Genomic DNA, 13992 nt, shown 5'->3' with positions numbered 1-13992 from the left:
CTAACCAGAATCTTATTCAGTCACAGTTTTTGCTTTTATTTTTTAGGGGTTTTGTTTTGTTCAGGTTTTCTGTTTGTTTTGCTTTTTGTTTTTGGTTCCCCCCCCCCCGCCATTCTCCTGTCAGTTAACTTGTCTTCTCGATTCCTTCAGACAGCATAGCTTTCAATTAGAGCTCGAAGAACACCCCTTTTTTAACTGAAGACATTTTTTAAACTAGACTGAGTAGAGATGCCCCACAACCCCGATGTGTTTAAAGATACACCACAGTTCTTTCCCTTCAACTTTGTTTATTGATGTACCGAACATGAAAAAGCACAAAGAATCCAAACACAAAAGAAAACATGTACAGCCTCTTAAATACTCAACAGAATATATTTTCTATTCCAACAGATGTGAATTAAGTCATACTGTACAACTTCAAATAAATACCAGCCTTACATTTTTATTAAGTGCTCTGATAAACACTGTAAAGTGAAGCACAATTTGCATGCCCTCTCATCAATGCCTTGGTTTGCTACAGTAAGTAGTACAGGAAAGAAGCGTGTAGCTGCTGTTTTCCCACAAGGGAAACCTTATTTTTTTTAAAAGTATATACATGTATTTTATTTTTTATTTATTTTTTTTAACGCAGGTTAACTCTGACAATCTAAATGCACCTAAGGATATGAGAAAGTGCTAAGCCAATTGAGTTCTGAGTAGCATTGAGTGGGTCAGCATGAAAACTCGCTTATTCACTTTAGCACGCGCCTCACAGTATATGTACTGTACTATACTGAAAAATTTTATAACTACAATTTTAAATAATAAAAAATAAAACTCAAAGCAACTGCAAAGATAATGTACAACTATGTTATGCATAGCACATTGCCTGTTCTAAGGGGAAGCATATGAGCATCTCAGTTTATACAAAACGCAGGACGTAACTATATAGTTCTCAGTGCATCCTGATGAAGGCAAAGGTTGCCTTCAGCTTTTTTGAAAATTTATTATAAGCTAGATGCTAATCAGAAAATATTTTGTATTTTTTAAAATTTCTTTCATACATGGTAAAGACTTATTTTTATTATTTCCCCAAATAGTGGTTAAGCATCATACAAAGTTAAATTTCAATAGCATACAGATATTTATGATTTTTGTATGAAAAATGTAAGGAAATTTGTTCAAAACCTATGGTTATACTCATTTTTCCTTTTTTACCACAAACATATTTATAAACGAAAATGTAGCATCACCATAAACAGCTGAAGCTAGACTATCTACAGACAGAATTAGCAACAAATCTGATGCACTGTAAATTCAAGTCCTCAGGACAACAGAAGTGAATTAAGCAAGACCTCAAGGAACAATGTTAATGCCATTTACAAAGGAAAAAACTGATACAAAACATTCAAAACCTGAACATCACTTGATATGTAAGGGAAAAAAAATAAAATTAGCTGAAAGGTTCATAAACACAAGGTCTTATTTACATCACACAAAGCTCAGGTGTTAGCCTTAAACGTAACTCTCAAAATACCTTCGAATATGTCCAACTCAGACCGCCTTTGCTGACTTGCTGCAGTACAGATTCTGTGCAACATCTTACTTCCTTAAGACAAAACAATTCTTCAAACGATACTGCAAGTACATCACTAAACACCATGAGCTCTATCTGAAGGGATTTCTTTAGGAAGAACAGATTTTCCCCCATCTCTTGGTAATTTAAATTTCTTGCCTGCTCTTATATATTCTTTTGTAAATTTTTTTTATTTGTTTCAAAATCACAAATCAATGTGAGCCATCTATCACATAGCAACCAGGATGATCAGACACCCCACTGGTGATTACGAAAATGAAACCAGCAGTGTTTCCTCACTGACTCAATTCCTCTCATACAAAGATCTCAAAAGTATTTTTCTACATCATAAATCTTTCTAAATTTTCCAACCGTTGCAAATTTCCTGGTAAATTTTAAAAGCTCACTAGGTGTCATATGAAGAGATTTCTCAAAGTATTCAAGTCAAAATATTTGTTCCAGGACCAGTAAAAAGTTTCTCCAAATTTTCTTTTTTATAAAAATAGATGCTTTTTTTAAACCCACATCAAAGAGGCTCTTATCTCTTTGGCAAGGTACTGCTTTACGAAAAGTTCTCCAGTATTCTTACAATAAGCGTTTATAATGTCGCCCCCCCTGCCCCAGCCCAAATCAGAATTACAAAATAAATACTGTTTGTAACTTCATAAATAAAAATGTAAACTTCAAAATACTTTTCTGAGACATAACAGCAATGCTTTAAATGTAAACCAAACACAAAGCTAATTAGAGAACAAAAGGAAAAGAAAAAGAAAGAAAAGAAAAGGAGGTGGGGAAAGACACAACCAACTGAAGAGTTACAACACAAAGCCTCAATATTTACTCACAGGTTCAAGGCAGTTATGTAAAAAGAAAAGAAATGTCTTCCCTTAGCTGAAACACTTTAAAAGGTCCACCTTCTTCAAAGAAGGCAATAGAATGCAATGTGACAGGTAAAAACCCTGTACCTCTTGTCCATATTCAAACATAAAAGATATTTAAGAAGTTTTAATTCAAATACTAGCAATAAAAAATCTCACATATTTCTTAGGATGCTAAGTAGTCATTTTATCCCCATCTCAACACTGACTTACAAAGACATTTACTAATGTATAAAGTTTCTCTTAACTTGCTTTTGTTGTATAGTTTTCATATATAAATGGACTGAGGACAAGAGCTCATTAGGCTTTGTGCGTTTTGTTTGTCTTAAAGGAGACCTGCAGTACTCTGTCTCCCAGGCGGTATCCATTGAGGCTAGCTATCGCCATGGCAGCCTCATCATAGTTTGTCATAGTCACAAATCCAAAACCTTTGCATTTATTGGTGTTAAAGTCACGGATGACCTTCACGTTGGTGACAGCTCCAAAAGGCCCAAACATTTGCCACAGGATACTTTCATCTGCATCAGGGGCCAGGTTGTACACAAATATGCACCAGCCCGTTCCGGGGTGCCCAGGAATATTAATTCCAGCAAGACTGGTCATTCCATCAATCGTCATTGGTGAAAACCTACTAAACAAAATAGGAAACAGACATACACACAGAGAGAGAATGAACACAGATTGGTTACAGCAATAGGTTGAAGTTCTTTTCCCTTTTTTCATTTCCCCAAATTTAGCAATTTCCCTCTCCCAACAGATGCATACAGCTACTTGATGTGTCAACCGAGGCTCTATTTGTAGCTTGTAGTGACAGACAAACATTCCAGGTGTTGATACGTTATGAAATGACCATTGTCTGCTGTACTGAATAACAATGAACACATTGGCAAAGAAATCTAAAAACTGGCTTCATGAGTTAAACAGGACGGGGTGGGGAGAAAAACCAACACATAACATACACATGCTATAATGTCGCAATGCAATCTGAAACAAATGACTTTTTAAAAGACTAAGAGGCATACAGTGGTATAAAATATTCCATGAGTCAAATGCACTTCAGAATCAGTTTTACAGAAGGCTGTACATGCAAAAGAAAACCCAACATAAACTTATGAAGGTGGAAATATTGCTCCCCAAATCAAAAAAATTAATCAGTTGTGGGAAGGGATTATGAGTATCATGAACCTGTGTCATTACCTCTTCACTCCATAAGCCATATTGAGCAGATTGTCCAACCTGCAAAACACACATTTAGCAAACTTCAGTGTTTCATTTTCCCCCTTGAAGTTCATGAAAGCTAGGCTCATTACTGCCACCTTCCAAGGGGATAATTGTGCACAAAATATATGTGATGTCTCAAGACACTAGGCCTTTTACCATTCATGAGAGAATGGGCACCCACTGTTGTAGAATATTGGCTATCGCTACAGGGTCAGTGCAGCAAAGAAAAAAAGCAGTGGTCATCCGAGGAAAGAGCCAGAAACAAAATGCGAAGGCGTTAGAACAACTAACATCTGACTTCCCACCAGGCGTGTACTGAGAGTGCTACTGGAACTGACCAGTACTTGTATAAATTCCCACCATTTCATGGGTTCCTAAGGATGCTGAAGCACACAAAGCTTAACTAGCCTAAGCTCACAAAGATGGTGACGTCAGAGCAGTTTAATCTTTATCAAAGACGTAGAATTACAAGTGCACTGGATTTTATGGACAAACTTGGTTTTACAGAATTTGTTCCATCCTGCTTTATCAACGTCAAGACTACTGAGGGTATCTCAGGGTTTCTAGAATTTATCAATAAATTACATGTGAGGAGCAAGCATGCCTAATGCATATTTATCCACCCAACTATGAGAGTGTTCCCCACTCTCCAAAGACAGCCCCAGGTCAGAGGTAAGCCACAATTATTTTGTCTTTTAACACCTGTGAAAGGCTATGTGGGGTGGGTATCAGCCTGTCAAACCCATGCACATGGCAGGGCACACAAGAAAAGCCACTCCTCTCATTTTGTAAAAGCCCATGTATTCCTTCTGGCCTTTCGGATAGGGAAGAATTTTGCACATCCTATTCTCTATCTCCACTGAGTATTTGTGTGTTTTGAAAAAAAAAAAAAAAGTGAAAAGGAAGTTGCTCTAATGCAAAGTGTAAGACAAGAGAACAAATCACAGTGGCACAAGATCTTCCTTTATCTATTCTGGTCTGCCATGCTCTATGACCCTCTCATATGTACCACTTAGCACAGACCACTACCCTGGGCTTTGCATACCTGCTGATTATGTATAAAAGCAATAGTTACCAAAAGTAATGCAGGTATGTAAACTACCCAGAAGGCAGACTGGGTGAGAATATTTGCACACACAAAGCTTGGAGCAGGTGTGAAGAGGGCAGACTATCAGAGGACTTTGTGTTCTGCAGAGTGAAGATGAGTAAAGATGCCATGCCTTCATATACAAAAAACCAAGGTTACAAACACTAGGGTAAATGGATGCAAATCTGCAACACCAATCACAAAGCGGTCTGATACGGAAGTCCATCAAATTGCTGGAATGATAGATATGGGATGCATTTGACAAACGGTACCTCTGGGACAGATGAACATACTGAGGTTGCTGTTAAAAGTGACTAACGGATGAAATTCAGAAGCTCCATTTCCCCTCCACCCACTTAGGAGAGAGCAACCAACTCCCAACATAGAAATTCCTTTAAATGTGTCTGTTTTAAAGACAGGATGGAAAGCAAACCTGCCATGGGAGCGAGCTATATGCACTGAGGGATAGATGTCTCGGTTCCCAGCTCTATCCCATCCCATAACCCTAGGGCACCACGATGGGCCTCATAGCTGCCCAACCCGTGGAGTCTTATATGATCCCTTGATCTTCATTCATCTCCCAATTGTAGAGGAAATTGAGTCCTTGGGTATTCAAACCAAGTTGTCTCTTCTCATTCATTCTCTTTCTCCCTCTCCCTCTCCAATTCCCTCCCTCCCCCACCCCATCAGCAGAGGGGCGGATACAGCTCAGTAAACAGTCCTGGCACAGCAGCTGGCTGACTCCATGCAGCCGAAACCCATTTCCCTTGTTCCTACTGCCATACGTCTATGTGTCCCATTTGAATCTAGAGCAGGCAGTGGGCACGTCATATGGACATGGAACAGCCTTTGTCCAGCAGCAGACAGCAAATTATAAACTGTGCAGCTACAGGAGAAAATGTCACAGTACCCCGGCACAGCTTCATTCCTTCACTCCATGTCCCACAGCTCAAAGACTCTCCTACAAGGATAACCTAAAACTGGAAATGGAGCCCAGTCTAGAGGTCTCTGTAGTAACTTAGGCCACACACAGATGATGTCTACACCATAGGAGTAGATGTTAAGGAGTCAATTGTGTGTATATTTTGCTATTTAAAACTAGAATGCTCTTAAATTATATTTAACATATAGGCTGCACCAATATTGGCATCTCTCCAGAGTATCATATGCTCCCCAAGGAAGTCTGAGTCTCTCTGAGAGGGCAACCAATGTCACCTCTACCCAATCGTGAGCTGGGATATAATCCAATTTACAAATAACACATTATTTGGAAGACTAGATAGGAAAACCTAGCTTCCCTTAAGACATCCTTTACTTAAAGAAAGATTCCCAGGAGAAGGGAAATTAGGTTGAAGATGATTCAGTGAGGAAAACTAAAAAAAACAAAATAAAACCAGTTATTTCCCTTACTTCTCACAGAAACCACATCAGGAGGTTAGACACAGTCAATTCAACATCTATTACATGCAGCCAGAAAAGTCAAGGTGATAAATATTAACACTTTATGAATTTCACTTAAAGATCTTATTTACTAAGATATAGTAGGTAAATATACCAGCATAACAACTATCAGTACATTACTATATTTGATACAGTATCTATTTCATTTTTATCCTATCTTTTTTTTTTTTTTTTTTTTTATGGTTTTTCGAGACAGGGTTTCTCTGTAACTTTGGAGCCTGTCCTGGAACTAGCTCTTGTAGACCAGGCTGGTCTCGAACTCACAGAGATCCTCCTGCCTCTGCCTCCCAAGTGCTGGGATTAAAGGCGTGCGCCACCACCGCCCGGCTATCCTGTCTTTTTTTAAAAATGTATTTATTATGTACAGTGTTCTGCTTGCAGCCCAGATGAGGGCGCCAGACTTCATTGTAGACGGTTGTGAACCACCATGTGGTTGCTGGGAACTGAACTCAGGACCTCTGGAAAAGCAGCCAGTGCTCTGAACCACAGAGCCATTTCTCCAGCCCCTTTATCCTCTCTTTGTATGTTTGATTAGAATTCACAGTTTAAAGTTCACTGACTATAGAGGCACAAGCCATGTGCACATTTTACATGCACACAAGACATTGGTAACATTTTCCTATCACCAGGATAATGGAATTCAGATTATTTCTAGGCAATACTTTTAATAGAATTTTCTATCAGTGAGAGCATCTTCATTTCAAAACTGGGTATTTAGAAATGCAGCATAATAGTAAGGTATCTGCCTAATTTTCAAGCTATTCAGCTGGTAGGTTAAGGAAAGACCATATTGAAAGAGAAATTTAAAAAAATCAATTAAAGCCAGATATAATAAGTGAAAAAGACAGTAAGTAAGAAAACACAATTCCAGACACTGGAAGAATTATCAAACCTCTCCAAAGCATGGGGCATCAGTTAGCTTGAAGTTAACCAACACAAGTTCATCAATACGTTTCCTTATGCAATCACATGGCATCATGGCATCTAAGAATGAGGAAAATTACTTGGGACATTTGATGTCTGTGTCTTCCAACATGAGATCAATTAATAGAACCAGCAACATATGCCTGAAGCTCAATCCAATGGCTGACTCTAGGAGTTCTTCAAAAGTGCACAAAGACTCCAGAACACAGGCCACTCAATAAAGATAAATTTACCTCACAAGAATGAGAAAATTTTGTGTACAGTTTAATTCGGATACACTGTACTAAAAATATTCTTAATGGACTACAATTACATTATCCAGCCAAATAAATAGTCTGTCTTATTTTGAAAACTATAAACACTTCAACAAGCCCATCAGATTAGCAGTGTTCATGTGTAAATAATTCTATTTATTAATACAGATTGAGCCATAAACCTCATAAGTCCACTTATAAAGTTAATCCTTATTACATGGAATTTTATTTTTTTTTATCTTCATGAGTACTGAAAAGCCTTTCACTGTTAATGTAACTTATATTCTCCAGCCTCTCTCAGCTGTCAAGGTACCAAGATAACATAAAAATACACAATGAGTTTTCTAAAATTCATACTGGGCAGTGGCAAACTCAAAGCAAAGGCATTAGAACAACAAATATTATAAAGAAATAACTGTGTGAGTAGATCTCAGCTACAGAAAAGATCAAGGTACCAACAAAACTGCAAGCTCTTAATTCAAGTGTCTGAAAAGCTCAAAGAATATCGACTTTCATCAATGAAACATGGGGAAATTCAAGGTAATGACAGCCAAATTAAAGATACCTTTAAAGTGCACCAATTACACATCAGGATAAATTTGGATTGTAGAAATGAAGACTCAGCTTCTCGCAAAACATAGTCTAGATCAACACACCCTCTTGCACACTAGTAGCTCATATTTTTACCACTCAGACAGAGGTGATGGGCAGAGGCATGAGCAGCGAGGTGAGAGAGAGGACAGGATCTGAAGAAAGAAAATCTGTCCTAATTCCTGATGGCTCCTGTTTTGCCCTCACTGGGTAACCTGGTGGCAGCTATTCCTCTGCGGCTACCCAGCTGGTGTCAAACCTAGTACAATAAGAGCACAGTCCACTCCACAGCTCCCAGTGATCTTTCTGCCTCAGCCTCTGGAATAGCTGGGACTCCAAGCTCAAACCTCCACTTACTGTACTCTTCCTCACTACTGCCAGGTTTTCCTTTCAACTAATGCCCCTTATGCCCTTCTTCTACAATGTCTTTCTGTAAGGGCCAAAGAATCTGAGAAGTAAAGTTAATATATACTTTTTAAAGACTTTTTGTAATGTAAGATGGACAGAAGCTAAAAGTTTTAAATTTATTAATGAGGACAACCTTGGAAAACTTTACCCCATCAAAAATAAAAGGCACGTGGCACATACAGAAGGGCAGGAAGATTTAGATGCTGTGGTGCCCAACGTCCAGCACATGCTGCCCACATATGTCCTAGCCAGTGTATCAGGCGTCTGTCTCAATGCTATCTATGGGTCCTCTGGCCTAGTCTTAAGAGGCTAAGAGGGTTCCTCTAACAAATAGTAACAAAACAAAATTACAGCTTTAATCAAAAACATAAAACAACAACCTAGGGCAGTACAGCTTTCTTCTAACAGCAAACTAAAACTAACTGGGAAGAACAGTTAGAAAACACTGCTAAAACTCACTGGAGTCTAACTGTACTACATTTAAAAACACCAACAAGTGAATGGTCAAGAAAGATGCCAGAGAGGGCGTGTGTGGCTGTGAGCGCTCTTTCTGCAGAAGAATTGCCAGATGGCATACCGGCCTTTCCTCCCCTCCAGTGGACATTGCTAGTAACCAAGGTCAAAGGTGATACATATTTTGTTTTTCTCAATGCTGCCATGAACTAGGGAGCTGGTTGCCTTCGTCAACACAACCTTTGACAATGCCACCATTCTCCCTGAGAGGATGCCAACTTAAGTAGGTATTCAACCTGGCATTTACGGAAAATTTCTTTTCACACCTAAGTAATATACTTAAATATTTTAAGGAGATTTTTTTCTTTTCTTCTCTTTTCAACAGTCCAGTGCACCAATGGGGAAAATCTATGATTCTGGGGTTAGAAAACATGTAAGTTAAGTCCTCTGTCTTACAAAGTTTGCGATTATGTGCTTGGTTAATTGACTACTTCGTCTCAGGAAGAAAAGAATCAAGATTTACATGTAGCTATTACAAAACATTACCTTGGGCGTTAGATGAAATGTGGCTGTACCATACCGTGTGGGCAAACAGTATTTGCAACATCCTGGGAAATAAAACTGGGTGACTTGTTCATAAAAATCTCAAGCTCACTGTTCCTAACTGAACGTCAAGCCATTCTTCTGTCACATGCCGCCGATATGCTCAGAATGACTCACGGTCTGGTTGTTCAAGGAATAGCTAACTCGAGAACCGGGGGTATATGCCCATCAGTAACTCAGTGAATAAGCACAGACTGCCACTACTTTCTGTATGGTGCAGAAAATGACTTAGACTTTTAAAGAGCTGAAAACAAAGAAAATGAGAAAGAGAAGAAGAGAGGGGGATGGTAAGGAGAAGGGAAAGAAAGAGGAGGCATCGTTGCAAAACCATGACTCAGAAAAATTTAATACATTGTTTCTCTAAACTGTTACAGCTAAAGTTTGTCAACCTCTGAACTTTAACAGAAGGAGATGGGGGCCACTTTTAGGTTCTCATGGCTTTCACATAGGTCAGTATCTTTAACGAAGTCTATATTATGAAACAAAGCTAACCGGAAGAGCTCGACAGCTCAAACACAAAAATTCTTCTCAAATGGAAAACAGCAAGTCAGACTTCACCGTCTGTGGGTCAGGTTTTCTCAAGCTGGGCTTTGGGTCCAGGCACCTGTGGCTGCTGGGTATCCTGTCTGCTGCAGGATGCTTAGCAGCATCTCTGGACTCTACCCACTAGATGTGAGTCACATCTCCACCCAAATTATGCCATCACGAATGAGTCTACACTTTGTCAAATGTCTCTTGGAGGCAAAATCACTCCTGGAGGAGAACGGCTCTTTTACAGTTAATTGTCCTCACGTTCAAAAGTTCATATTTCCCAAAGTATGTTTTCTCCATGCCCATTAATGAGAGAGAGAGAGAGAGAGAGAGAGAGAGAGAGAGAGAGAGAGAGAGAGAGAGAGAGAGAACAACAGTAATGACAAACTCAAAGCAGAGATCTTGTTGATACAATTACTTGACAGTAAACCTGCACATTCTCCTCCAGTTTGGTAGCTGGGCACGAAAACTGGACCAGACTTACCTAAAACGCTGTGCCTGCTGAGCTAGCGGTCCTGGGTACCTTCTGTTTGGAGACTGGTACAGCTGGGAAAGGATGGCCTGATTGGTTTTTTGGCTTGGATTATTAGCAAACTTTACAGTGATTGGCTCTGTGGCACCAGGAGGTTTCTGGCCATTTAGGCCTTTGATAGCTTCTTCTGCCTCAATCCGCTTGTCAAATCGAATAAACCCTACACCCCTTGATATGCCTAAGGTAGATTTAAGTAAAGATTTGGGAAGGAGGGAGCAGGAGAAGGGAAGAAGAGAAGAAAGGATAAATTAATTTTTCCTTCTCACGAACATCTTTTCACCCACATATAACATTTGCCACAAAAATCACATCAGGAAGAAAATTTTACCTCAGCAATTCAACTTCGAATCTCAATTTTCCACCTTTTATAAATGCACGAAATGACCTATACAATGTGAGTTCTCACTACCGATCACGTGCTTGTCAAGAAGCCAAGAAAGCACGAAAGTACGGAAACCCATGCTTTTTTCCCCCTGCATTCCTTCCTGCCTCCTGTGCTTTCTGTAGTAGAACCAACTACTGCCTGAGTTCTGGTTCTCAAAGCATGCTATTGGAAAGGCAGCCTCTTCCCTTGAAATAAAAACCAAACCAAGCATTTGCTAAAGACACTCGAGAGCAGATAGAGCTCGACTAAAATTCTAAGTAATACATTCATCTTATCACATCATTTAGCATGAAAGTCTCTCATAAAACAAAACCTAGACAGGCGGTGGTGGTGCACACCTTTAATCCCAGCACTCAGCCAGGTGGATCTCTGTTTGAAGTCAACCTGGTCTACAGCGCAAATTCAGGACCATCAAGGCACACAGAGAAACCCTCTCTTGAAAAACAAAAAAGAAATGAAAAAAAAAAATGCTGAAGAGGGTCTTCACATCCTCTGAGCTCTGGCCGTGCTTCTCTTTAGCTATATATTACAGAAGTAATGTTACACGGGGGGAAAGGTAAAAGAGGACCTAGATTTTCCAAGTTAAATTAGTAGAACCGCAAGCTTCCTGGCACCTCCAGCATTGCTCTTAACCGTGGAGAGCCATTCCCTGTCTGACAACAATGGCAAAGCAGGGCATGAACGAGGCTTATCCGGTTTACGAGAAACAGCAGCGTGTGACTCTCAGCTCATCCCATTTAATTGTCACAGGCAGGTGAGCAGGTAATCACAGCTGGTCAACACAACGCAAGCAGCTGCAGAGAAATGCCTTCTTGGCAACTAACCAGATACTCACAGGACGGGGTTTAGACTAGCAGGTAGGAAAGTATAGATAATTCCAAGTGGGCCAGGGAAGAAAGGAAGGGCTACTGAGAAAACCTGGACCATCTTGACTTAGAGCAAACCTTAAAAAGAAAAGGGGTTTGTTTGCCTTACAACTAAACCTGGAGAATGCTCAGAATTTTCTAAGGTAAATAAGGCATTTTCTACATGTATGCTTGATCTGATACCCTCTGTCACTTTGCCTTGTTCTGTGTAAACGATGTGCAATGTCCACGGTAAACACCTAATGGCTGAATAACAAGCTGCTGGGCTTCATTGCCCCTCTCCCCACTTCAGGGACGGTGTAGGTGTTTTTCTTAAAGTTCTAAGTGAAGAAGATATAAGTATATCCTTTCATGTACTTACTGGCTCCTATTAAGAACTATCATCCTAGCTAGCATATTTCCAGCTCTCAGCAGGCTGAAGCAGGTGGTTTGCTACCATGTGAGATGCCAGGTTGGTCAGAGAGAGAGAGAGATCTTAAATTTCCAAAAAAGAAAAATGGGGGAAAAAAGAAAAAGGGCAAAAAGAACAACACACGCACAGGGAGAAAAGTAAAATAAAATACTAAAATTTTATTCTAATGGCTGCTCCATTAGAAAAGCACAGATTAAAAAATGGCTTTCTCACAGGTGGGACTACTTAAAGTGTGTATGTGTAGGATATATGCCTATCCTCAGGAGTGTAAGAGTGTGTGTGTGTGTGTGTGTGTGTGTGTGTGTGTGCCTATCCTCAGGAGTATGAGGGTTTGTGTGTAGGGGGGTTCCTATCCTCAGGAGTGTGAGTGTGTGTGGGGTGCTATCCTCAGGAGTGTGAGTGTGTGGAGGGTGCCTATCCTTAGGAGTGTGGGGGGGTTGCCTATCTTCAGGAGTGTCTGTGTCTGAGGGGTGCATATCCTCAGGAGTGTGTGTGTGTGGAGGGTGCCTATCCTAAGGAGTGGGGGGGGGACTATCCTCAGGAGTGTGAGTGTGTGTGTGGGGGGGTGCCTATTCTCAAGAGTGTGAGTGTGTAGGGGGGTGCCTTTCCTCAGGATTGAGTACATTTGGAGTAGGACCCCAGAATTTGTAGTTCTAGCAACATTCCAGTAGGCTGCTGGTGCCGGAGGCATGGGCCACACTCAGGACATACTAAGAATGACCAACCTATCATCCTTCACACTCCGGAAGGTCCATTGTTAAAGAAAAGAGACACAATTTCCCTGTCACAGATGAAGCCTACTCTAAGTCCACCAACTTCTTGTTGACTACAAAATTCTGTTTAAAAAAAAAAATGCTATGAACAAAAAGGTATTTCCTGCTTGGAATAAATCTTGTTTGATTGGCTATGCTTGGAATTTTATTTAGCCCCATTAACAAACTGTGTGCAGTACAGCACAGTGTGATAGAATGAATCGGGGGATAACGGAAGAGCTACTGCAGCTAACGCCCAGTCTTGCACACTTTCAGACTTTCTCATGGCAGCACAGTCTACAGGCCATTCTCCCAGGCAAGGGTACACACTGTTGATTCTACCCAGAAGTCTAGGAACAGAAGAGCACTTCCTGTGAAGCCAATTAACAACACAGAATGGAAGAGCAGACCACTCCGGCCAAATTCACAACTGAAGCTGAAAACTGTGGCCTGATTTTATTCTGGGGTTAATCTGCCCCTTTCTTACACTAAAGACCCACACATTGGGATACACGATACTACAATGTGGCTGGCGTGGAAATAAGGCCCTACAGGTGACTTCCCACCCCCTCGTTTTTCATATTTTTCTATTTTTATTCGGTTTTAGAAAGGACAAGTGTTGCCTTTATATAGAAAATCTAAAAATCTGTAATGCAATCCATATCAGCAGCTTTCTGTTTGCTTGCAGTGCTGGCAGAAGTGTTCCTTATGTATAAAGTCCTAATGAACATCTTATTCTCATTTCATTTGGTCAAAAGTTGCATTAGGCATAAAACAAATTGCTACCACTCCAAATTCCGTGCTCTTACGTAGGCCTCTGTGGCACAGCAGAGCCCTGGAAAAGTGCCTCCACAGCAATTACCAGAGTGGATTCTGCCTCATCCTTACTCAGAGTACCAGCTGCATCCTGCTGCAGTGAACTTCGCTTTTCACAAAAATAAGATTGTTTATAAGGAGGATAGGGGCTTCTTGCACACAGAGGCTTGAAAATGAAGATTATAGCATCTATAAATTTATTACAAGCCATGAAACAGGCTTCAAACCTGCACCTTCAGGGTGGAAATGACTCAAGCTTGCTC

At 40.2% G+C, this 13992-nt stretch overlaps 1 protein-coding gene across 10 annotated transcripts in view; it reads right to left on the bottom strand.

Annotated features, from left to right (window-relative positions):
• Window positions 1-282: 282 nt before the first annotated feature.
• The window catches only part of Elavl2 (ELAV like RNA binding protein 2), a 157141-nt gene continuing 143431 nt past the window's right edge, over window positions 283-13992 (bottom strand). For 9 of the 10 annotated variants that reach the window (XM_057784491.1, XM_057784487.1, XM_057784493.1 and 6 more), the window contains 3 exons: window positions 10451-10676; window positions 3631-3669; window positions 283-3064 (listed from right to left, as the gene is read on the bottom strand). In XM_057784491.1, the coding sequence (XP_057640474.1) occupies window positions 2734-3064; window positions 3631-3669; window positions 10451-10676 (596 nt within the window). In that variant the 3' untranslated portion in view covers window positions 283-2733. The remainder of the gene's footprint in view (window positions 3065-3630; window positions 3670-10450; window positions 10677-13992) is intronic. The other variant, XM_057784492.1, reaches the window with a different exon arrangement.

This window comes from Chionomys nivalis, chromosome 11 (assembly GCF_950005125.1).
Source record: "Chionomys nivalis chromosome 11, mChiNiv1.1, whole genome shotgun sequence".
NCBI lineage: Eukaryota > Metazoa > Chordata > Mammalia > Rodentia > Cricetidae > Chionomys > Chionomys nivalis.
Note: the sequence above shows the minus strand (reverse complement) of the source record. Positions and strands in the feature narration are given on the sequence as shown.